Genomic DNA, 22,185 nt, shown 5'->3' on the forward strand with positions numbered 1-22,185 from the left:
CTCAAGGGCAGGAAACTAAGGCACTACAGCAGGAAAGGAAACTACAACACTGTCCAGTGGCCACAAGGGCCTGGCAAAGGGCCCCAAGTGACATGGCGGCCATCTGAGACATTTGGTGAGCTGTCTTTTGTGTACCCTTCCCCGGAACCCTACTGCTTCCAGGTCGCTGGCCCCAAAGCCCCATGGAATCAGGCAGTAACGACTCATGAGCAGGAAATCACCAGAGGTACCTGCAGACTGTCCAAAGATGGTTCTGTGGGCAGGCCGAGTCTTCTGCTGAATAACTCACCCAGGTGTGCAGCCAACATCTGTGCCTTCAGACAGCAGGCCGAGGGGAGCTACCGCCGCACGGGCCTTATCTCTCTAATTACAAACACACGTGCTAACCTTGGGCACTGTGCCAACACGCAAAGCCTGCAAAGGGCCACCCTGTAATACCTAAGTGATTGTCCATCTGGCAAAGCATCTTGGGGACATTTTCATCCTTCTCGTCATCCTCCTGGAGGACTGGAGACATATTCCAGATTACAACCTTCCCAGAATCCTGTCCTGGAACGAAGGAGCAGAAACAACTCAATGTGTCAGGAGTGTCAATAGGAGCCTGTGACCCGCCCTCACCTAGCTGTCAGAAGTCAGGGCTGATAGATCAGCGGGATCTGAGTTACTATTACGTGTCACAGGGAAGGTGAACAAAAACAAGTGCCACTGGGGACTGGAGGCAGTGGGCTCAGTAGGAGGCTGAGGCCAGCCTGGGTCTGCACTGAACTCTGGCCTTGTCTCTAACACAGGTCCACCAGGGGCCCCTAGGAGGTCCTCGTGCCCACCCAGAACCCAGACCCCTCATATGGAACCCAAAGAGGCTGTGCACAGGCACCCCCGCAACCTCCCCTCCCCTCTAGGTGCTGCTTGGAGTCCATTGCTGTTCCCACAGCTGACTGGACCCTTTGAGAACCAAGCCTGAAATGTGCCCTCAACACAGGAAAAGGATCGTTACCATCTTACCTGCCCTTTGCCATCACCTACAGATGGGAGGTCAACTAAAAGAGGGCATTTGAGGTTCCTGTGGTCATAAGCAGATGTAGTACTCTGCTAAAAATATACATCTATGCATTTTAGTAATGTTTTCCATTACTGATAACTAAAAAAGGGCAGCCTCTCACTAACTTTCTGTTACCGAAGGCAAAAACTAGTAAGTGCCTAGAAATGGACATGTCAGAATTACTATAAAGCATGCTTGAAATGGCCTCTTGGCCAGTAGGTAAAAATATTTCCTCAACAGCTCCCAAGACCTCACTGTGCCAAGTCGGGCGGGAAGGTGTGCCCCCTCTCGTGGACAAGGACAAAACTCCGGCCCCCCAGCTAAGTCCAGAGCTCCTGAGTGACACAGTTGAATTCTTTTGAGCCCAGAAAAATAAGCTTCATGACTACATGACTAACTTCATAATTTAGCCACCTCCTCCCTTTTTCAAGGTGAGCAAATGCTACCAGAGACCTTGCCTCAGGGGCTGGGGCTTTGTCCACAGGACCACCGGCCACTCCCCGTGCTCAGTAAGGTGGGGATGCAGACTGATTGTAATATGAACCTAGTCAGCGGGAATCTGCTGCCAAAGTAGTTTCAGAGAGTATGCAAGAGCCACAAAGGGCTTAGATGTGACCTGCCACATCCATGCTGACGAGCAGCAGGCCCTCTCCCTCCTCCCAGCTCCTGGGCATCAGGAGACATGGGGTGAGGCGCAGGGCTGTGAGCGCTCCCTCCACTACCTGTGAACATACCTTGTCCTCCAGTTGCGAACTTGGTCCCATCAGGGTGAATATCAACTGAAAAAATTGGCTTGCCTGGGAACAAAGAAAAAAAACACATAACATCTCTCTTGGCTTTTATTCACTGGAAAATAGCAGCAAGCTCAAACATTTAAAATATTGGTTATTCATGTAATGTCCCTAATCACTGCTCCTAGAGAAAAAAACAGGCTACCAATAAATCACCTGTGAGTTAAAAGACTCTCCAAGGGACATCAAATAGCTTAAAGTCTGAAAGTGGGACAAAGCGTCCTGTCACTGCGGGACTGAGCCCGCAGACTCCGGCACTTACACTGATGTCCACCGGATGAAAGCCCGCCACCTGCCAGGTGTGCATGTTTGGAAAGACCATGAGCTACAGGGGACAAGAGCCCTGAGTCACAGGGGCTGCACCTCAGGCATCTCCCCATCCCAGGGATTTGTACTTGGCTGCAGCTGGGACACAGGTAGCCTGGCTCTTCTGCCTGGCCATCCGACAGCTGCGCAGGACCAGTTGCTGCAATGCATAGGCATCGCCTCTCTCGTTGTGACCCTGCTCCCCAAAGCCCCCCCACCCCGTGTGTTCTTGCTGCATTGACATCCATGGAGAGTCGCCTTCTCAATGTCTCCTCCAGCTGAGCCTCCAGGGATGGCCCCACGGTGTGGTCAATCAGACAGTCAGGGAAGGGCTGTGGTGCAACATGGGCCCAGTCCCCCACCAGGGGCCCATGAAGCTGGATAGCCAGCTGGGCAGACCTGGCTGGCAAAGGCGCCACAGCAGACTGTGCCTGTGCCGGGTGGGTGTTTGTCCAGCTCCCTGGCCTCCTTCAGCTTCTGGCCTGGGCCTTGGGAGGGTGGCTCAGAAATATCTGCTCAGGGACAAATGAGACGCTTGACAACGAACTGGACATCAGCGGTCGTTGATACAAAGGGCTGTTGCCAAGGGGTCTCTTAGTTGAGGATGCTCTCTCTGTCACCCAAGAGGTGGTGGCATGGACACTAGCATGAGGGTCACGAGCTCTGGAATCACGTGGCAGCAAGCGCGGGTTGGGCAGGGCCGGCGATGGCTGCTTGAGAGCTGAAAGTCCTGCCAGGGCTCCCATGCGAGCACGGAAGATCAAGTGCTGGGACCAAAAGGCCAGCGTGGCCCGAGGCGGCACCCAGCTCACCCCACCTTCTTCTGGAGGGCCCACCCCCACTGTCAAGCTGAAAGTGAGCTTCCACAAGACCAGGGAAGTGCCCCCTCCCTCTATTAGTCATTATGTGGTCCTGGGGGAAGCAGCAGTGCAGGGCTATCAGCAAGCAAAGGTGCCAAATGCAAACGCCCTACTGCGTCTCTAGTAGCAGGGCAGTCACTCCAACAGCAAAGCCTCTACAACAGGCCCCAGTCCCTGAGCCAGAGCTCTACAGTGACAGGTCAAGTTCAGCCCGGCAGCTGCCAACCAGTCTTGAGCACACACAGTGTGTTCAAAGTCATCCCCCTCACACAGGAAACTCAGTCCCAGGCCACTGTGAGCACTTGTTCCCGGGGTACATGGGACGAGCCCCAACACAGCCGCACTCTCTCCAGCGCAGAGCAGCTGGCCCGCCAGAGCTCTTCCTCAGTAGGCCAGACCCTAACAGTCCCCTCTTAACCTTCAAGAAAAGAGCCCAGAAACCATCCCCCGGGGGGCCCAGGAAGGCAGGTGCAGAGAGCACGGGTGAGAGGACCTGAAGGGCCCACACTCAGGCAGGTGGGGACGCCTGCGCCCTCCTGGGTCAAGTGGCTGCCACCAGTGACACCAGAGTCCCACATGCACTGCTGCGAACGTGCCACCCTTTCCCACAGGCTGAGTGGGTGGAGGGAAGCCGTTGTGAAGGTGGTTTCCTGCCACCCGCGCTGTGAGAAAGAGAAAGGACAAGCGGGGGCCATGGGCCCAGCCACCCAGCGCCGAGACCTGGCGGGGCCCTGCTGGACGCCAGGGGAGAGGGAGCAGCTGGCACCGCTAAGGCCTCGTGAAACTCAGAAGAGCAGGCGTCTCCAGGGGCAGGGGCTGCGACCCGGCCGTGCCTTCCTCCAGGGCCAGGGCCACGCGGGGGTCCGTCTGAGGGGCGCTGCCTTTCCAGGGCCAGAACCGCTGCACCCCGGCCCCCCACTGCTCCCAGGCTTTTCTCAAACCAGCAGGCAGCATGGTCCGGGGCCTTCCCTCACTCATTTCACCACGAGGGGGAAACGGAGGCATGCAGAGAGGTCTGGGAAGTTGCCCAAGGCCACACAGCTGCCTGGTAGAGGCCAGGTATCTGGCCCCAAAGCCCAAGGTGTAAACTACCTGCCTGGGGGGAACCCATCCCCAAAAAGCCCAGAGGGGAGAAATGAGGGCTAGCGAGCCAGAGGGAGGGCGGGCGAGAGTGTAAGCGTGAGCGTGCAGGACGGGGCCTGCTGCTCTGAGCATCGCCCTGGACTCCTCGGCTCTTTGAGCCTGGGTGTACCCCGCCCCCTGAATTTGGGCTGGCCCTGGACCAGTCTTTAACTAACAGAATGTGTGGCAGGCTTGTAAGGAAGCTTCGTTCAACATCTGCCCTCTGGAGAGAGCCTGCTGCCACGTAAGAAGTCCAACCCCGCTGAGACCACCCTGTTGAGACGAGGCCCCAGCTGGCCATATGGAGTGAGAAGTGGGCCTCAAGGCTGGGCCCCGGGGCCCCAGGTGAGCTGTTCCAGCCCCGGGCTGCTCAAGCTGCCTCAGCAGAGCCCGTGAGGAGCTGGGATGAGCTGGCCCCACCGAGCCCTGCCAAGAGCAGCATCACAAACGATAATAAAGCCGTTGTTTTAAGCCAGCAAGTTTGGGGGTGGTTTGTTATACACGAGATAACCCAAGATGCCAGTTCATTCACTGTTCTGCTTAAGCCAACCCAAGCTGACCATTTATCATCTTAACCAAGAAAGTTCCAGCTCAGCCAGCATCAGTCTTAAGTGACCACCAGTGAGGAGCATCCACCGGCCCCCGGGGTGCTAGTTAGCTCCTGAAGTCTGTATTCCCTCCTGGAGCACATCAAAGTCACTTGCCTACAAGTCACAGGCCAGCCTGACCTCCCAAGAACACAAAGAGCCCAAGGGCTCCACTGCACAGGTATCAATCACAGCCCATCCCAGGAGCTGACACTGGGCTAAGCAGACAGAAAGATACAGAAGCCCAGCCCTGCCCAGGGAGCGCCAAAACGTAGACAACATGAACCTCATAGCTAAGTCCAGTGACAGAGGTCTGCAGGGGTGGGGAGCCACCTAACTCATCCTGGGTCTTCCTGCAGAAATCACAACTGCCCCAAGTCCCCAAGGTTGAGGAGTCAGCCGAAAGAGTGGGGGAGGGGACCCCCAAGCTGAGGGGACGTGGCATGGAATCAAGAATGGGTCCGACCTGCCACTGTGCAGTGCAGCACGGGCAGAGTGGGGAGGGAGCCGGACAGATAGGCAGGGTGCCACCAAGGAGTGCAGACCTTCCCAACTGCCACTCTGGGGCGGGGGCATTAGCTGTTTAGACGAAGAGGGAATTGTTAAGCTGGAGGGCAGTGGGATGGCAGAAATGGGGGGTGGGAACAGGCCTGGGCTTGGGCAGTAAGCGCCCACGGGTTGGATCCTCAGCCCTGCTGCTCACCAGCTCCACAGCCTCAAGTAAGTTACTTCATCTTCCTCTGCAAGTTACTTAATCTTCCTCTGCAGTTTCCTAATCTACAAACTGGGGAGGCCACAGTCACCCTGACCAGCACCTTGCAAGATGGATTAAGATGCCGAGTCACATGCTTCTGAGGCCTAAGTCTCACGTCTGTTTCTGAGATCATGGTGCGCCCCGGTGAGGGGCGTGGCTGGCATAACTGTCTCCTTTTGCAGTGACGCGCCCCAGATCAGAGGACACACAGAAGTGGACCTACAGGAGGCCACCGGCATGGTGCTGGCTGTCCACCTGCTAAGGCACTGGACCTTCCAGCCCCAAGGAGAGCAGTGGCTCACATGTCCTCCTTTTTCTAAAGGGCTCTTGGCGGTGGAGCTGAGGGAAGGGATGCTGTGGCTGGACTAGTTCGAGGACTTTCCATGTGGCCCAGCACAAGGACAAAGATGAGCTCCCAACCCCCTCCAGCGTTCAGCTCTTCTTTGTACAGAGACAGAGACAAAAGTTAAATTAACACACTCCCTGGACCCTTAGAGCTGTCAGCATCCAGCACTCTCTCCCCCGGCACTCTCTCCCCAGACACCCTCTCCCCAGACACCCACCAGCCCATTCTCCTCGGCTGTTTCCAGGTCGCCCCTCCCTGACACCTTTGGGGACCCCTCCTCAGCGCACATAGAGCACCCCGCTTCCACACTCTCCTGTCTGTGTGTGCTGATCTGAGGACTGCAGCACAGATGCTCGTCATGGGGCAGAAGAGAGTGAGTTACAGAAGCTGGGTTTTAGCCAGGGTGCTCAGATAGAATCCTCCTTCCTGGCTTCAGGGAGCTTCCCAGAGGAGCGGAGTGCTGGCGGGGAGAAGTGGGAGGAAGCACGGAGGGCACAGGCCAGCTGCCTGCTATGCAGCCAGAGGGCCTCCGGCTTTTATGCTCCGATGGCTCACGGGGTAGAAGTGACTGGAAGTTCCTTAGTGCATCGTGCTGGCGAGGAGTTTGGGGAAGGCGAGGCCTCCATTCACTGTGTGCTGTGCCCATATGGCCCAATAATACTTGGTTCTAACAAATTTTGGTAAATTTGTAATTAAATGTGAAACATGAGAAAATATTTGAAACATTTATTAAGTGAAAAAGAAGTTACAAAACAATATTAAAATATAAGGTGGGTGCAAAAGACATGATCTTATGTGTAGAAAACCTTAAAGATTCCACAGAATAAACAAATTTAGCAGAGCTGAAGGATACAAAATCAACAAGCATCAGCTGCAATTCTACACATTAACAGTGAAAATCCAAAAGAAACAATTCTATTTAAAATAGAATAAAAAAGAAAAAAATATTTAGAAGTAAACTTAACCAAGGTCAAAGACTTGTATGTGAGAACTAGAAAACAGTGCCAAGACAACCAACAGAAACACAAATAAATGGAAAAACAGCCCATCTTCACGAATCGAAGACTTAATATTGTTAAGATGTCAGTAACATCCAAAGCTGTACAGATTTAATGCAATCCCTGTCAGAACTGCAATGACGTTTTTTTGGGGGGGGGCAAAAACAGAAAAACCCATACGAAAATTCTTATGGAATCTCAAGGGACTCCAAATAGCCAAACAAATTCTGAAAAAGAACAAAGTGGGAGGTCTTACACTTGTTGATTTCAAAATTTACTATGGGGCTTCCCTGGGGGCGCAGTGGTTGAGAGTCCGCCTGCCGATTCAGGGGACATGGGTTCGTGCCCCAGTCTGGGAAGATCCCACATGCCACGGAGCGGCTAGGCCCGTGAGCCATGGCCACTGAGCCTGCGCATCCGGAGCCTGTGCTCCGCAACAGGAGAGGCCACAACAGTGAGAGGCCTGTGTACCACCAAAAAAAAAAAAAAAAAAAAATTACTACGAAGTTATAGTAATCAAAAGAGTGTGTTATTGGCGTGAAGACACACAGACCAATGAAATAGAATACAGATTTTCAAAAAGGCTGCCAAGGCCATTCAATACAGCAAAGGACAGTCTCTTCAACAAGTGGTTCAAGGAAAACAATATCCACATGCAGAAGAATGAGACTGGACCCTTACCTAACACCATCTACAAAAATTAACTCAAAATGGATCAAAGACCCAAATGTTGAACCTAACACTATAAAAATTCTTAGAACAAAACATAGGGAAAAAGCATTGGATTTGGCAATGATTTTTTTAGATATGATAGCAAAGGCACAGGCATTAAGAGAAAAAATAGACAAACTGGATTTCTTGAAAACTTTCGCCCATCAAAGGATACTATCAACAGGATAAAAAGACAACCCGCAGAAAATACTGGCAAACTACATATCAGATAAGGAATTTATGTCCAGAATATATAGAGAACTCCTAAAACTCAATACAAAAAAACAAAAAAAGAAAAGTAAAGTAAAAATAACAAGTGTTGGTGGGGATGTGGAGAAATTGGAACTCTGTACTCTGCTGGTGGGAATGAAAAATGGTGCAGCTGCTGTGGAAACCAGTATGGCAGTTCCTCAAAAAATTAAAAATAGAATTACCTGTGATCCAGCAATTCCACTTCTGGGTTTATACCCAAAGGGATTGAAAGCAGGGTCTTGAAGAGATATTTGTACACCCACATTCATAGCAGCTTTATTCACAACAGCTAAGAGGTGGAAGTAACCTCATGTCCATCGATGGATGATGGATAAGTAAAATGTGGTATGTCCACACAATGGAATATTATTCAGCAATAAAAAGGAAAGAAATTCTGACACAAGCTACAACATGGATGAACTGTGAAGACATTATGTTAATTTGCATAAGCCAGTCACAAAAGCACAAATACTGTATGATTCCACTTATATGAAGTCCCTAAAGGAGTCAAATTCATAGAGACAGGAAGTAGATGGTGGTGCCAGGGGCTGGGGGAGGGGGAACTGGGGAGTTACTGCTTAATGGGGACAGAGTTTCAGTTTTGCATGATGAACAGGTGTGGAGACCGGCTGCACGACAATGTGAACATACAAAACACTACTGAATTATACACTTAAAAGATGGTTAAGATGGTAAATTTTATGTTATGGTTTACTTTGCCACAACTTAAAAAAATGCTAACCAAAACCAAAGCAAACCACATAAATATGTATACAAGCTGGAGGGGCGTGGGAGGGAGGTGGGTATGGTTGTAAAGGTGTTCGAACCATTTGGTCTTGACTGCTGTGGATACATGAACCCACACAGGTGCAAAGCTGTGTGGGACTCAGCAGCCACCCCACGCAGATGAACGCTACAAGTGAGAGTGGGCTCTGAGTGAGGCAGGTGGGGTCTGTCAACATCATCGTGACATCAGACTGCAGCTTTGCAAAACGTCACCCCTGGGAGAAACTGGGCAAAGTGTACAGAGGATCTCAGCTGCGTGGGAATCTACAACCATCTCAATAAGGAATAAATGCACATACGTACACATGAAGCCTGTTTTCTAAAAACTGCATATATATCTGTGTCTGATAAAGGTAAACATCAAAACACCAGTGGCTGTCATCATGAAGCAGATGCTTTTCTCGTGCAGGTGACAGTGTGCACGTCCCACAACCAGCAATCTCTCTGGAGGGAACCCTGCACCTGAGCTCTCTGCTCTCTGCGGAGCAGGAAACCCCTCCGTCCAGCTGCCCGCCTGCCAGGCCTCTAGCCCTCACATCGCCACAAGCAGCTCCTGGTCTTCCCGCCCAAACCTGCCATCTTGGTCAAGGTCTCACAACAGCCACACGACTCGCGACTTCTCCGGCCTCAACTCCAGACCAGCCCCTGCCCCCACTGGTGGTCCAGTGCCCTCTTCCTCTCCACTCCCACCCAGCGCCCACCCTGGCTCTTTCCCTCCTGCCTCCATTCCCTGCACTGAGGCCTCCCCTGACCACCCAGCTTGGCACAACAACCCCACTAACACTGATCTACTTTCCCACGTACTGTAGGTGTCGCTTCCTTTATTGCACGTCTGTCTACTCTGCCCACCAGAATGTAAAGCCCGAGAGCTGAGCCACTTTTGTCTGCTTAGTCACGGGGTCTCCCCAGGGCAGCGGCACACAGTAGGCACTCCATAAACACTTGATGTTGTGAAAGGCTGGGCAGAGGCCCCCAATTCTAACACACATTCCGTGTCACTAGCATCCCAATCCTGGGAAGGCCGGCTCCTCCTGACTGAGGGGGGGACTCATGTCGGCGAACCCCTGCAGGGGAAGCAGAGCCCTGGCTGCACAGAGCCGTCTGCAGCTGGGACCTCCACTGCTTCAACCACAACTTCTTGGTCTCCCTAAGTCAGCACCACTGCAGGGACACCTCAGGTGTCAGGTGCCTGAGATGTTCAAAACACAGCACAGGAAGGAAGCTGGAGCAACCGTTGTTGGGTTGGGTGTTTTTTTTTTTGCGGGGGTGGGGGGGGCGGGCCATGAACTAGAGTTGAAGAAAGTGCAGGTATATCATTTACAGACCTCGTCACGTCTCCTGCAGCATTTGCCAACACACAATCAAGAAGGCTTTGGGGGCTTCCCTGGTGGCACAGTGGGTGAGAGTCCGCCTGCCGGTGCAGGGGACACGGGTGCCCTGGTCCAGGATGATCCCACATGCCACGGAGTGGCTAGGCCCATGAGCCATGGCCGCTGAGCCTGTGCGTCCGGAGCCTGTGCTCCACAACGGGAGAGGCCACAACAGTGAGAGGCCCGCGTACCACAAAAAAAAAAAAAAAAAAAAAAAAAAAAAAAAAAAAAAAGAAAGCTTTGGTGTTTTTTCATACTCTTTTCTCCTCTAATTTTACAGAACAGAGATATTCCTTAAAAGGTATCTGCAAGATGGATTTCTATAAATAGAGTCATCCCTCCTTATCTAGATCCATTAGAAAATTAAGAGCAGTTAAGAACAACTTTCCAGGCTTCCCTGGTGGTGAAGTGGTTAAGAATCCACCTGCCAATGCAGGGGACACAGGTTCGAGCCCCGGTCCGGGAAGATCCCACATGCCACGGAGCAACTAAGCCCGCGCGCCTAGAGCCCGTGCTCCGCAAAAAGAGAAGCCACCGCAATGAGAAGCTCGCGCACCACAATGAAGAGCAGCCCCTGCTCGCAGCAACTAGAGAGAGCCTGCGTGCAGCAATGAAGACCCAACACAGTCAAAAAAAAAACAAACAACTTTCCCATAGAGGAGAAAGTTTGTTTAACAACAACCACAACTAAGAAAATAACACTATAGTTAATACTGTATTGCACATTTGAAAGTTGCTAAGAGAATAAATCTTAAAAGTTCTCATCAAGAAAAAATAATTCTTTAACTATGTGAGGTGACAGATGTTGACTTATTGCGGTGATCATTTTGCAATATGAACAAATATTGAATCATTATGTTGTACACCTGAAACTAATTAATGTACATCAATTAAAAAAAAGAAAAAAGAAAAATAACAACCCTACAATATTATTTAAGTGGAAAATGCATGGTAACACTTCAGCTGTCTGAAGGGAGGCTACTCAGTAAAAACACTGGATTTACTATGATATCGGGCATTTGGCTAAGATCTTGAACAACCCAGGTACCTTTATAATGTGGTATACACACTAAATAACATGTGTGTGTTTTTAAAAAGCACTGTTACCCAGTTATTTTTTCCAAATGGTCTAAAAGACCATATTAAGAAGTTTTAACAATGTGTTCTCCTTTTTGTATTTTCTAACTTTTTCTAAATTGAACAGGCATTACTTTTATAAGAAAAATTACATTTTGCACATTACAAGCATAAAGTCACAAAGTGCTCCATTATCCAGATCCTCACACACCATTAATGTACCCTAGAGCAATCAGATTGGCAATGGACACAGCCAAAAATAAAGCAGCCGTCCTGTTCCTCAACAGCAGCTCCAGCTCAGAGCCCTGGTGCTTCAGGAGGAGGGTGAGGCCCCTCAGCATACAGGCTCTTCGGGAAGGCCTCTCACGGGGCCGGGCTTGGTCACCCCGCGTCACTGAACCTGGCTCCTCCTCCCCATCTGCTCCTTCACAGTCTTACTGATCCCACGGGCTCCCCTTCCCCCCCATCTCACACCCCACATTCAACCTGGTGACTACATTCACTACTGTAACTCTAATTTTCTGGGGAGGTGCAAACATTCTGTATCTTGAGTGGGGAACAGGTTACAGAGTGTACCTGTTTGTCAAAACTCACCATGTCTGTGCATTTCACTATGTAAATTACACTTCAACACCAACATGTGTGTATGTGTTTATATATACCCCCCCACCACACACACGCTCGCTGTGCCACCACTGCCCTGGCCACCTCTGGATCACTGCCACAGCCTCTTCCCAGGTCCCCCAGCTCCCGCCCTTGCCCCCATGCCCGCTGCCCGGCCGAGTCCTAGTGCAGCAGACAGCAAGATCTCTGAGAGCACGCCAGGCATGGGACTCCTCTACTCGAGCCGCATGGAGGGCCCGTACGTGCGGGTACTCCAGCCAGTCCACTGCTCACTTGGCCTCACCTCCTGCTGCTCATGCCTCCCGGTGTTGCTCCCACATCCTTGCTCTTCCTCAGACCCACCAGGCAAGCTTACTCTGGCCATTCTCGCTGCCTGAAATGCTCCTCCCACAGAGGGCCGCCTTCCTCACCTCCATCAGGCCTAGGAGGTTGCCATGATGCCCTGTCCAGGTGCCCTCCCTCCAGGAATGAAACACGCCCCCCCACCCCCTACCCCCAGCTGTGGGAGTGTTTACAGCCTGTGACAGCTCCTCAGCGGAAGAACTGCTTCGACCAAGATCAGGCCTCCTGGCGGGGACAGCCTGCGCCCGATGACTTTGGATGTGGGAGCATAAAGGCCTGAGCCCCTCATCCCTATTCGGGACAACTCTGAAGGGCTCACCCAGCCCCCCAGCAGGGCCAGTTGCAGCTTCTGCGGTACCTGCATTACCGACCAGCTCCTACCTGTCCAGCCCTGCTTCCCTCACACCCCGCAGGCGGGGAGTCCAAGAACACCCCAGGTATGTCTTGGGCACACACACATCCAGCTCACCGTCTGCTTCCTGCAACGAGGTCTCTGCTCACGTTACCTTCTCACTCAGGCTTCCCCAAAGAACCTTATTTAAACTCCTCCCACCCTACCCCTACCCCAGGGCTTTCTCCCGCACTCACCCACCTACCACTCTCGTTTATGAGGCCTGCCCTCTGTCACCTCAGTAAGCTCCCCTCCTACATCTCCTTTTCTCCTTACAGAAACTTACTGTCTCAGTTCCCATCTGCCAACTGTACTGTCAGGAATGTTTTCTTTCTGCAGCAAGTCATAGAGAATTTCAAGGGTAACCTACTAAGTCACGTGACAAGTCCTGAGAAGGGTTGGCTTCAAGGTTCATTCATAGCAGCGTAAGCAGCCAGCCACTCCTTCCACCTTCCCCTCCTGTCATCCTCGGCGCGAGCCCCATCCTCAGGGTCACAGGCTGGCTGCCACACACAGACGCAGTGAAGTCCAGGAAAAGAGAGATGGGCCTCTCAAGCATCTCTTCTTACCTGATTATTCCCCAGAAACCCCGAGCAGACATCCCCTCCCAGTCCTACTGGCTAGAACGGCATCACATGGCTGTTCCCCAACGAGGCCTGGGCACTCACCCACACTCCAGCTCAGGGCTATCAAGACCCTGAAGAAGAGGGCAGACAAGAGGAAAACCCTGGGGTTCTGATGGAAAGGAAGAAGTGGGTGGGCGTCCAGTGTCCACGACACGCCCTTCCTGCTCTTTAATGACATGGATGAACCGATGGCCGGCTCCTGCCTCCAGGTGTTGCTGCTCGTCTCGGTAGGGTAAAATGTGCTTGCATCAACGTATGGTCCCCAGGGCTCATTCCAGACCCATGTTTCATGAGCCAGACACCTCTGCAGTCCACAGGCAAACACCCTGGATGAACAGGGTAGCCTCGTACCTCTGGGGAAAAGGAGAGGTCAAGGCAGGCAGCAGGTCCCCTCCATGGCCAAGGCCAGGCACTGCCCAGAGGTCCCTCCCAGCTGTGTAACTACAATTCGACTCATAAGGTGAAAATATCTTTTTAACCACTCATTAAATTAAAAGAAATATTTAAGAAAACCTCATTTCCTAGCCCTAATCTCTACTCTGTTCTCAGCGTACTAAAGAAATCAACTCCGAGCGTCTCCAATCTACACAGCCACCTGCCTCTACCCCGTGTGTACCTCTACCACTGACCTCCCTGCCTCCGTCAGGGCCTCTCACCCAGGCCCAGGGAATGCCTGCCAGCTCCTCTGGGGCCTTCCAACCACACCCAGCCTCCTCAGAAACGCCCCATGCTCCCCTCTCGCAACCCCCAGAAGGAGTCCAAGCTTCTAGGCAGGTGCTCATGGCTCTGCCCTGCAGCCCCACCTGCCATCACCCGCGCAGTCTCTGTGCTAACATGCTCCACACGCCAGCCCTCCCTGGGCCTCCACTCCTGATGCTCCCACAGCAGCAGCACCTCCTCTGCCTCACAGTCCTCCTGTGGTCCAGACCCAGCCCAAGGGCATGGCGCACCCACAGACCACGCCCTCCTCCCCAGGCTACCCTCTGCCCTGCATTCTAGAATGTGGTCTGTTCCTCTCTCCCACCTGGCGCAGTTTTCCATGCACAGGGAGCATCTTTTTACCTCTGATCCCCACAGAACTTCTCACCAGAAGGGTTCAACGTTCAGTGCATAAATCAGTGTAAATCCCACAAGTGTATTATCTAAGGCAAAATCCCACCCGGTTTTCTTCCGAATTCTCTTCAGATGTATTCTGGTTATTTTTAAAAATCACTCTACTGTCTTCAGGTGTTAAGTCAGTGTGACACTGTGAAGAGAGCGTGCATTTCCAGAGCCTTCGCAGGTGAGCAGGGAGCAGTCAAGCCAGCTGTTACCCGCTTCACTTAACAGACCAGGATAAGAGATGTAAAGAACCTTCTGTAACACACTTTGGTGAGCAGCAGAGCACAGAGACTCAAGAACAGGACTATCTGACTCCAAAATAATAGGCAAATTCCTTGTCCTCAAGAAGCTTACAATCTAGTTGGATGGATGAAAAGGCCAAATAATGATATAAAGGTATCTCACCTAGAGCAGTCTCCCAGCCTCGGCACTATGGACGTTGGGCCAGGTGACTGTTGCAGAGGAGCATCCAAGAGGCCGCAGAGCATTCTAGTTCAGCGGCATCCTGTTCTCCACCCACACTCCACTCCCTCCAGCTGCGAAAACCAAAAATGTCTCCAGACTCTGGCCTGTTTGAGAAGCCCTGATCTGGGCCAACTGCACAGGTTACCTGAAAGACCAGGGCAGTCACAAAACGTCACTGCCGGGATCCCTCCTGGCCTGTTCTCAGAGCAGCTGTGCAGAGCCTTTCCACACCCAGGCCAGCTTCATTACTGGGTCATCCTTCCTCGAGTTTCCCCTTCAAACTGACATTCATTTTCACTAAGGTGCAGGACATGCCTCAGTAGAATGTCTTAAATCCTTTGTGGAATGAGAAGAGGTAGGGAAAAGAATCCAATCATAGGACAGGAGAAAAAACACATGCCATAAAGCAATGCAGTTAACTGACAAATTATCCCATTATTGAAAATTTGCCAAACACCTTTTTACAACATTGCCAGAAACCAAAGGAGAATGAGTGTCCTTTCAGTCCTGGCCCTTCTGGTTAGAATGGGCTTCACTAAAGAGCTGTGCATGAACACCACAAGAATTCCAGAAAAACTCTCAGGGACAAAGGCCCAGCTATGGGAAGAACCATGAATCTCAATGATTCTCAACATACAAACTGCATTTTCCTACAACCAAAAACCCAATTGCTTTCAGTTTCCAACAAATATATGGTCATAACCTAACTTAGAAATAAACCTTATTTTGGCCAAGCCTAAAATAAAATACATAAGGAATGCCATATCCAAGAACACAGAGTAAAATATATGTGTGTGTGTGTGTGAGTGAAGATGCTACTGGCATCTGGAGGGCAGAGGCCAGGGATGCTGCTAACATCCTACAACACAGATTGGTCTCCACAACAGTTATGTGGCCCAAAATGTCAATAGTGCTGAGACTGAGAAACCCTCCCTTACAGGAAAGGTCTCACTACTATCATCAGCCAGGAAAACGAAGACTGAGAACACACCTGCACCCAACAGACACTTCTCTCTCTGCTTTCAACTTGCCTGCTTTATACTATTTGATGAATCCCGCCACCTCAGGGAAAACGCAGGGCTCTCTGCTCCCTCCCTCTTCAGGCTCTTAGACCCCAGAAGAAGTATGTTCAAGCTGCATAATCAGTCAGGAGACTGAATGCAGAGTCAGGAAGCCAGAAAGTGCAGTGATGCTCTCTCCAAACCACCACGATCTTTTGGGTCCCTTAATCCAAAGCACGTTCGACTTTACTGGCCACCACCCACCACCTGGGCTCCTGGCTAAGCAGCGCTCACCACCAGCAGCTCCCCCTATTCACCAGTCTTTAAAGGACAGCTCAGTACTGATCCAGACCATCAGTATGTCCTTCAGGAGAGCAGTAATTTACCCAACAGTCCTGAACACTCAATGAAATGGGCGATTCCAGGAGATTTTAAAAGAAAGGAAACTTGACAAAGAACAGGTTTAAAAGAGTCTCAATTTCTTCTATTATCTCGGGGGGCACTTTGTCTTCCTTCCCAAGCAAACACCACAATCACCCTACGAAGAAGGCAGGGCAGATACTATCAGGTTCTACTCCAGGACAGTGGAGAGGCTGCAGCAACAAGAGGCCCCAGGCCCACAGCTCAGCCCACCCTGCCAGGCAGGGACTACTGGCTGCGGCCTGGCTGCAGACTCTCTCTCGTTTGTGCCTAAACAATAGGTTAAGCATCCTGACTTACTTGTGCCTACACAGCATAAAACTTGTGTCCTACAAAGGAGCTTATCACGAAGTTATAAATTACATGGTAGAAGGAAGGCTGGAGGAGGGTACACAACACACACAACCTTATCTAGGCAGTGTCAAAATGAAAATTCCTTCACACCTCACTTGCACAGCAAACTAGCTCATCGTAAAAACTTTTCCCTTCCTGATTCACAAGCACCACAATTTATAATTACTGAACATTTGCCCAGTTCTCCAGGGAAAGATCTCACACTACACGTCAGGAAATGCGCTTGGAGACCAACACAGGAGAAATGAAACCAGAGTTCACTGCTTTTGCTTTCACATACTGTCAACCTAGCTGTCTTAGTAAGTTATTGCAACCTCAGCTCTCTTACCTGCGTCAGCCAACGTTTATCACAGACCCTCTACGTGAAAGGCATTGCTGAGTGTGGCAGGGAATGCAGAGGGGAGCGAGGCAGTCTGCGCCCTAGGGGCACAAGGAATGTACACCCACAGGGAGAGAGCGTGTCTAGTGGAGTAACTCAAGAGGAATGGTAACAAAAGGAAAAGGGGACCTCACCCGGGCCCTGAAAAACGAGAAGGATGTCCTGCTAGAAGATGGAAAGGCTGCAGCAATAGAAAGCAAGCATCCTGAGATCAAGTTCAAAACTAAAAGGCAACACACTTAAGAAAGGCAAAAGCATCTACCCAACTTGTTCTAAAAGAAAACTAGCTCCCTCTAGTCGCACAGCAAAGTAGAAATGAGGAACAAGACAGAATCAGGGTGACTCTTTGCCTACCAGCAGTCGGGCCATCCAGGCTGCGGGCCCTCAGCTGGAGTATGCTCCCTGGGCTCACTGCTACCGGCAGGGGATGGCGGCTCGCTCCCCTCACCTTCCTAGGGGGCGAAGGCCAACTCCTGCAGCAAGTGTGCGGGCCAGGTAGAACTACAGCAAAACTGCTGGTTACCGCGCTTCTCTGTACCAGAGTCTCTTCTCAACCAGAGGACTGGATGAGTCCGCTCCCTGGGTGTGCTTTAGGGCCGCTGCCCCAGAGCTAAGGCAGGCCCTCTCCGAGCACACATCTGTACCCCGTGGGCCCCATCCGAGTCGCCCTCATGCTCCAGCTCAGTGTGAACGTAATTCCTCGGGCTGGGGGATCTCAGCCCAGAATCACGGTCCCCCACCTAGAGCACTGTCACCAGATCCAGCCCCTCTGGCATGGCAGGACGTGCCTATTTCATGTCTACACCCCGCCACTGAAAGGCCACTCCGCTCCAGTTTCACACACTGGACCGTCCTGGCACATCCCGGCCGGTGCCCAGGGCCGCTCCCCGCGCCGGGCCGCTAACCCTGCCCGGACCACGGGCGGGCGGCCGAGGGCTTGGAGCAAGGGCCGGGGCGAGGGCGGACGTGGCCGAGCACGTGCCCGGCTCCCGGTCTCCTCGCGCGAGGACAAAGTCCGCGACCGCCGGCCCCGCGGCGCGGGCACCGGGCACTCGGCGTCGGAGCGAGGCGGGCAGGCCTGCGCGCGGCTCCCACCTGGCTCCAGACCACGGCTCGTCTCCGGGCTCGGCCCCCCGCAACCCCCGCGCGCACTCACCATTGTGGTTGACCCAGGTCGGCTTCAGGAGCTTCATTGTTCGGCCGCCGCCGCCGCCGCCGCCGGGCTGAGGCGAGAGCCGCGTCCCTCAGCGCGCCCGGGCCATGGAGCCGCCGCCGCCCGCGCCGCCCGCCCTCCAGCCGCCGCCCGCCCCCCGCCCTCAGCGCCGCCGCGCCATTGTCGGCCCGCGCCGCTCGCCGCCGCCGCCGCCGCCGACCCCCGCGCTCGGCCGCCGCCGCCGCCGCCACAGCCGCATCCCCCGCGCCGCTCCTCCTCTGGCGGCTCCCGGGCAACGCCGGAAGTCACGGCGCGCACCTGCCAAACAGCCCCGGCGGGAAACCGCTCCCCGCGCTCACGGGCCGCCCGGCTCCTCAGCCGGCCGGGCGGGAAGGCGGCTCCTCTTCGGGTCCGCCCCGCACGACCGCGAGCGAGGGGCCGGCCGGCAGGGAGCGCGCGGACGGGCGAGCAGGACCTGGGGTGCGCCCCGGCCGGGCGGGGCCGGGCGGCGCAGACGGTCTGGCCGCTCCGCCCGCCGGTGTGGAACCGACTAATTAACAGGCTTCCACCGCCCCCAGCGCGTGTTCATTTGTCGCCCGCGAGCGCAGGCCACGTGCCGCGCCGGTGCAGCCACCGCGGCCCGGCTCCGACGTCGGCGAACGAGCCGGAGCGTTTACTGGACGCCCAGGCCGCCTCTCGTGCGCGGACTCTTAGCCCCCTCGGCCCCGCCGGCCTCACTGCTGGTCTCGGCCCTCGCGGGGCGCAGGCCGAGCGGCAAGGGAGCGGCTAGGGAGCGGCGCCCGCGGGAAGGAGGCCCCCGATCGGCGCGAGGTGCGAGGCGCCGGGCGCGGGGCGGGGCCACGTCGGAGGCAGGGCTAGACGCGGCGGCCGGAACGCGGGAGCGCGGGGCTGCGCGGCTGTCGGACCCGAGAGCGGCGCACCGCGGGCCGGACCGCCTAGGGGCGCGCGCCCGGAAGCGGCCGTCGGCGACCGGGAGGCATGGCGGCCGCGGCGCTGGGGGCGGCCTCGCGCGCTCTGCTCCCGCTGAGCCGGTGAGCGCGGAGGGGCGGGGGCGAGGATGCGCGGGGACGCGGATTGAGAGCTTCCCTGCTGGCCTTGGTGGTCTCACCCCGCAGTTACGGGGCTCGTGAGTGACCTTAACGGGGAAGCGGGCGTTGATACACACTCGCTCTCTTCCAGGCTCCTGGGAGCGCGGCCGACGCAGACGAGGGACGCGCACCAGCGGGCCTCGTTGCTGTCCTTCTGGGGACTCGTGCCCATGAGGTAACCCGGCCGCGGGCCCGGCCTGGGGGGTCGCGCACGGGAACCCAGCGAGCAAGGATGCTTGATGTTCAGTCTGCGAAGTTTCTCAGTTAAATGTAGATGGATGCCCTTATGTCTTTTCATATGAAATACTGTTATGTCTGTAATCAGAGGTCACAAGTTAAATGCAAAAGTGGTTTAAAGAAAAGTTAATTAGCTCTCACCCCAGGGATTCTTGTGTAAAATTTTAAAGAGCACAGACAGCACTTCCGTTTCTTACTCTCCGGAAAGGTGGGAGGAGGTGAGAGGATTCTTTTTTCCACCTGGGACCCTGAATAATTTCTAGGGACTTCATAAAACTCAATCTTGATGCTAGAGATTCGGTTGTTCTGAATAGTAGCTTATCAGCATAGGAGATGTGTTCCTGAGGGTAAATCAGACTTTGTCCGTGTTCGAGGATAGGGAAATTTGTTAAGAAATCTCAAAGTATAAACAGGAACTTGACAGTTATTTTTATTATACTGTCTCTCTTAGTCAAATCATTTTTATAAATCACAAATCCATTTAAAATGTGAGTAACGAGCTTCTAACAGATAAACAACAAGGTCCTATAGCGTAGCACAGGGAACTATATTCTATATCCTGAGATAAAGCATAATGGAAAAGAATATTAAAAAGAATGTATATATGTATAAATGAGTCACTATGCTGTACAGCAGAAATTAACACAACATTGTAAATCAACTATACTTCAATAAATAAATAAATAATGTAAGTAACGAGCTTCTAATTCATCAGTTTGGTATTTTCACTTTTCAGTGCTATCCCAAGGCCCACCTCACTAAAGATGAGCACTTCCCTTTAATTTATACCCTGACACCCCATGGAGTTTTTCCATGCCTTCCTGGGTTGACCGTGCCCACACAGTTCTCATAAGGACCCCCCATGGAGGCTGTCTCCCTGCCACACTCAGCATGGGAGGCCAGGCCCACACGGTCCTTTCCTGCGGGAGAGCTCAGTACAAGTTTGCAGGCACTTTCCCTAGCGCCATGTCTCTACACGTTCACGAGGCCAAAGAGGAAAATGTTTAGTGTTTGCTTTATCCTTTAGAGCAGAACCTCTGCAAAAGAAGAAGAAGGTGGACCCTAAAAAAGACCAAGCAGCAAAGGAGCGCTTGAAAAAGAGGATCCGACGACTGGAAAAGGCGAGCCAGGAGCTCGTTCCCATTGAGGATTTTATCACGCCCGTCAAGTTCTTAAATAAAGCGAGGTACGGGCCCTCTAGGGTTGAGGTCTTCAGAGCAAAGGAGTTCTGTGACCTTCAGGAAGTTCCATCTGTACTTCACACCTGTAATGGGTAGGGGTCATAGGCTTGGGCTGGCTTGGCCCTGTTCTGAGTCCTCTTCTCCTGGATTGTCTCGTGGGAGGTGGAGAAAGCATTCCTGGGCGCTGCTCCTGAATGGCTGATTGTGGGAAGGAAGCTCAGGGCAGATGCTGGAGCGAGTTTGGAGTGTTGCTCTTGCAGAGGAGTTTGGCTGTGACTGACGACTGGGGCCCTGGGCCTGCAGCTCTTACCCCTTCCTGCTGGTAGGAAACCCTTAGCCTCCTGCTCTAGGATGCAAATGCTCAGCTGGGATGTGTCGTGTGTGGGGTTGGTGGGATTGCTGCCTTCTTGTCAGAAGTGCGTACCATTTATAAAGTAGTACCTCGCCATGTAAGTGGGACAAGGCAGGTGCTTCTTTGGGTCTCCAGGGCTGACAACAGGCTCTTGACTCCCTGGGATATTGGTGTCCGTTTTCATAACACCATTTGACTTTTCTCCAAAGCCACGTTTCCCCACCAGCAGGCTCTGCTTGGCACAGAGGATGTGCTGCCTCAATCTGCTGAGAGCACCGTTGTTTCTTTTCTTCACGTAAAGAAAATGGCAGTGGTTCCAGGTGTCAGTTGCCGCTGCTGCCACATCCAACATTCTGTCCCTTAATTTGTCCCTAAGTTCCATCAGCGTCTGGCAGTGGGGACACTCGGGTCCCATGCAGTCGGTCAGCGCCCCCAGGTTCATGCCTTTGGCTCTGTGTTCGCAGGCAGCGGCCGCCAGTGGAACTCCCCTTTGAAGAGAACGAGCGGAGAGCCCTGCTTCTGAAGAAATGGGCACTGTACAAGCAGTGTGAGCATGAGATGGAGAGGGGTGCCATTGCGTCCCTGCTTGAGGCCCAGCAGGAAGCTCTGCAGGAGCTGAAGCTCACGGCCCCAGAACTCCATGCCGAGGCCACCAAGCGGGACCCCAGTCTGTTTCCCTTTGAGAGACAAGGGCCAGACTACACGCCGCCGATCGCCAACTACCAGCCCCCGGAAGGCAGGTACCACGATATCACCAAGGTGTATACACAGGTGGAGTTCAAGAGATAAAGCTGCAGGCAGCTGCCCTCAGGATGCTGCCCTCGGGAGCCTGCACCCCCAGGCTCAGGCCTGCTGTGAATAAATGCATTTACCCAAGTAGACACTTGGTCTTAGGTCAGAGTCACAGTTAATTCACCTGAGCATACACAGGGGTTGGGGAGGCTGCCCTTCTTTGCATGGTACTGGGAGAGGAAGGCCAAAACATTGACCACTGCCCTCCAGTGAAAAGGAGGATTCCAACTGTGTGGGGCAGACGCCACCAGGAAGAGGCACAAAGTGACCCCAGGAACGGAGGTGAAGGACATGCAGCTGTGCTGTGTGTCGCCTGCACCCGGAGGAGAGGCAGGGCTGGCTCTGGGTTTCAAGCTGGGGGGTATGGGGGAGGCTGAGGAGAGTGTCGAGTGGCAGGGACCCCACTGCGTGAGGCCATGTGTCCTCCAGGAGGGTATGACACCTGGCCAGGTAGAGGCCGCTGTTAGTCTGGAGCAGGGAGTATGTGAGTGAGCTCTGGTGCCAGAACAAAACACCACAGACCAAGGAGCTGAAACAACTCACATTTATTTCCCTCGGTTCCGGAGGCTGGATGTCCCAGATCCAGGTGTCAGCCGGGCTGGTTTCTCCCAAGGCCTCTCTCCTTGGCCATCTTCTTGTGTACCCACGTGATCATCCCT

At 53.3% G+C, this 22,185-nt stretch overlaps 2 protein-coding genes across 4 annotated transcripts in view; one reads left to right on the top strand and one right to left on the bottom strand.

Moving 5' to 3' along the window:
• The window catches only part of HIRA (histone cell cycle regulator), a 76,706-nt gene extending 58,734 nt beyond the window's left edge, over nt 1-17,972 (bottom strand). Inside the window, exons 1-3 of one of the 2 annotated variants that reach the window (XM_082639935.1) lie at nt 17,859-17,972; nt 1,774-1,836; nt 439-549 (exon numbers count right to left, since the gene is read on the bottom strand). In XM_082639935.1, coding sequence (XP_082496061.1) covers nt 439-549; nt 1,774-1,836; nt 17,859-17,895 — 211 coding nt within the window. In that variant the 5' untranslated portion in view covers nt 17,896-17,972. The other variant, XM_082639936.1, reaches the window with a different exon arrangement.
• Nucleotides 17,973-18,415: 443 nt separating this feature from the next.
• Nucleotides 18,416-21,613, top strand: MRPL40 (mitochondrial ribosomal protein L40). 2 transcript variants are annotated; one of them, XM_082640921.1, is made up of 4 exons: nt 18,416-18,686; nt 19,056-19,139; nt 20,229-20,387; nt 21,199-21,613. In XM_082640921.1, the coding sequence occupies exons 2-4, from the start codon at nt 19,135-19,137 to the stop codon at nt 21,521-21,523; spliced, it is 489 nt and encodes a 162-aa protein (XP_082497047.1). In that variant the 5' UTR covers nt 18,416-18,686; nt 19,056-19,134; the 3' UTR covers nt 21,524-21,613. The 2 variants fall into 2 exon arrangements, with proteins under 2 accessions (XP_082497047.1, XP_082497046.1); XM_082640920.1 differs by lacking the exon at nt 18,416-18,686 and adding an exon at nt 18,814-18,907.
• Nucleotides 21,614-22,185: the final 572 nt, after the last annotated feature.

The sequence above is a fragment of the Mesoplodon mirus genome, assembly GCF_964341445.2.
Source record: "Mesoplodon mirus genome assembly, chromosome: 13".
Lineage (NCBI taxonomy): Eukaryota > Metazoa > Chordata > Mammalia > Artiodactyla > Ziphiidae > Mesoplodon > Mesoplodon mirus.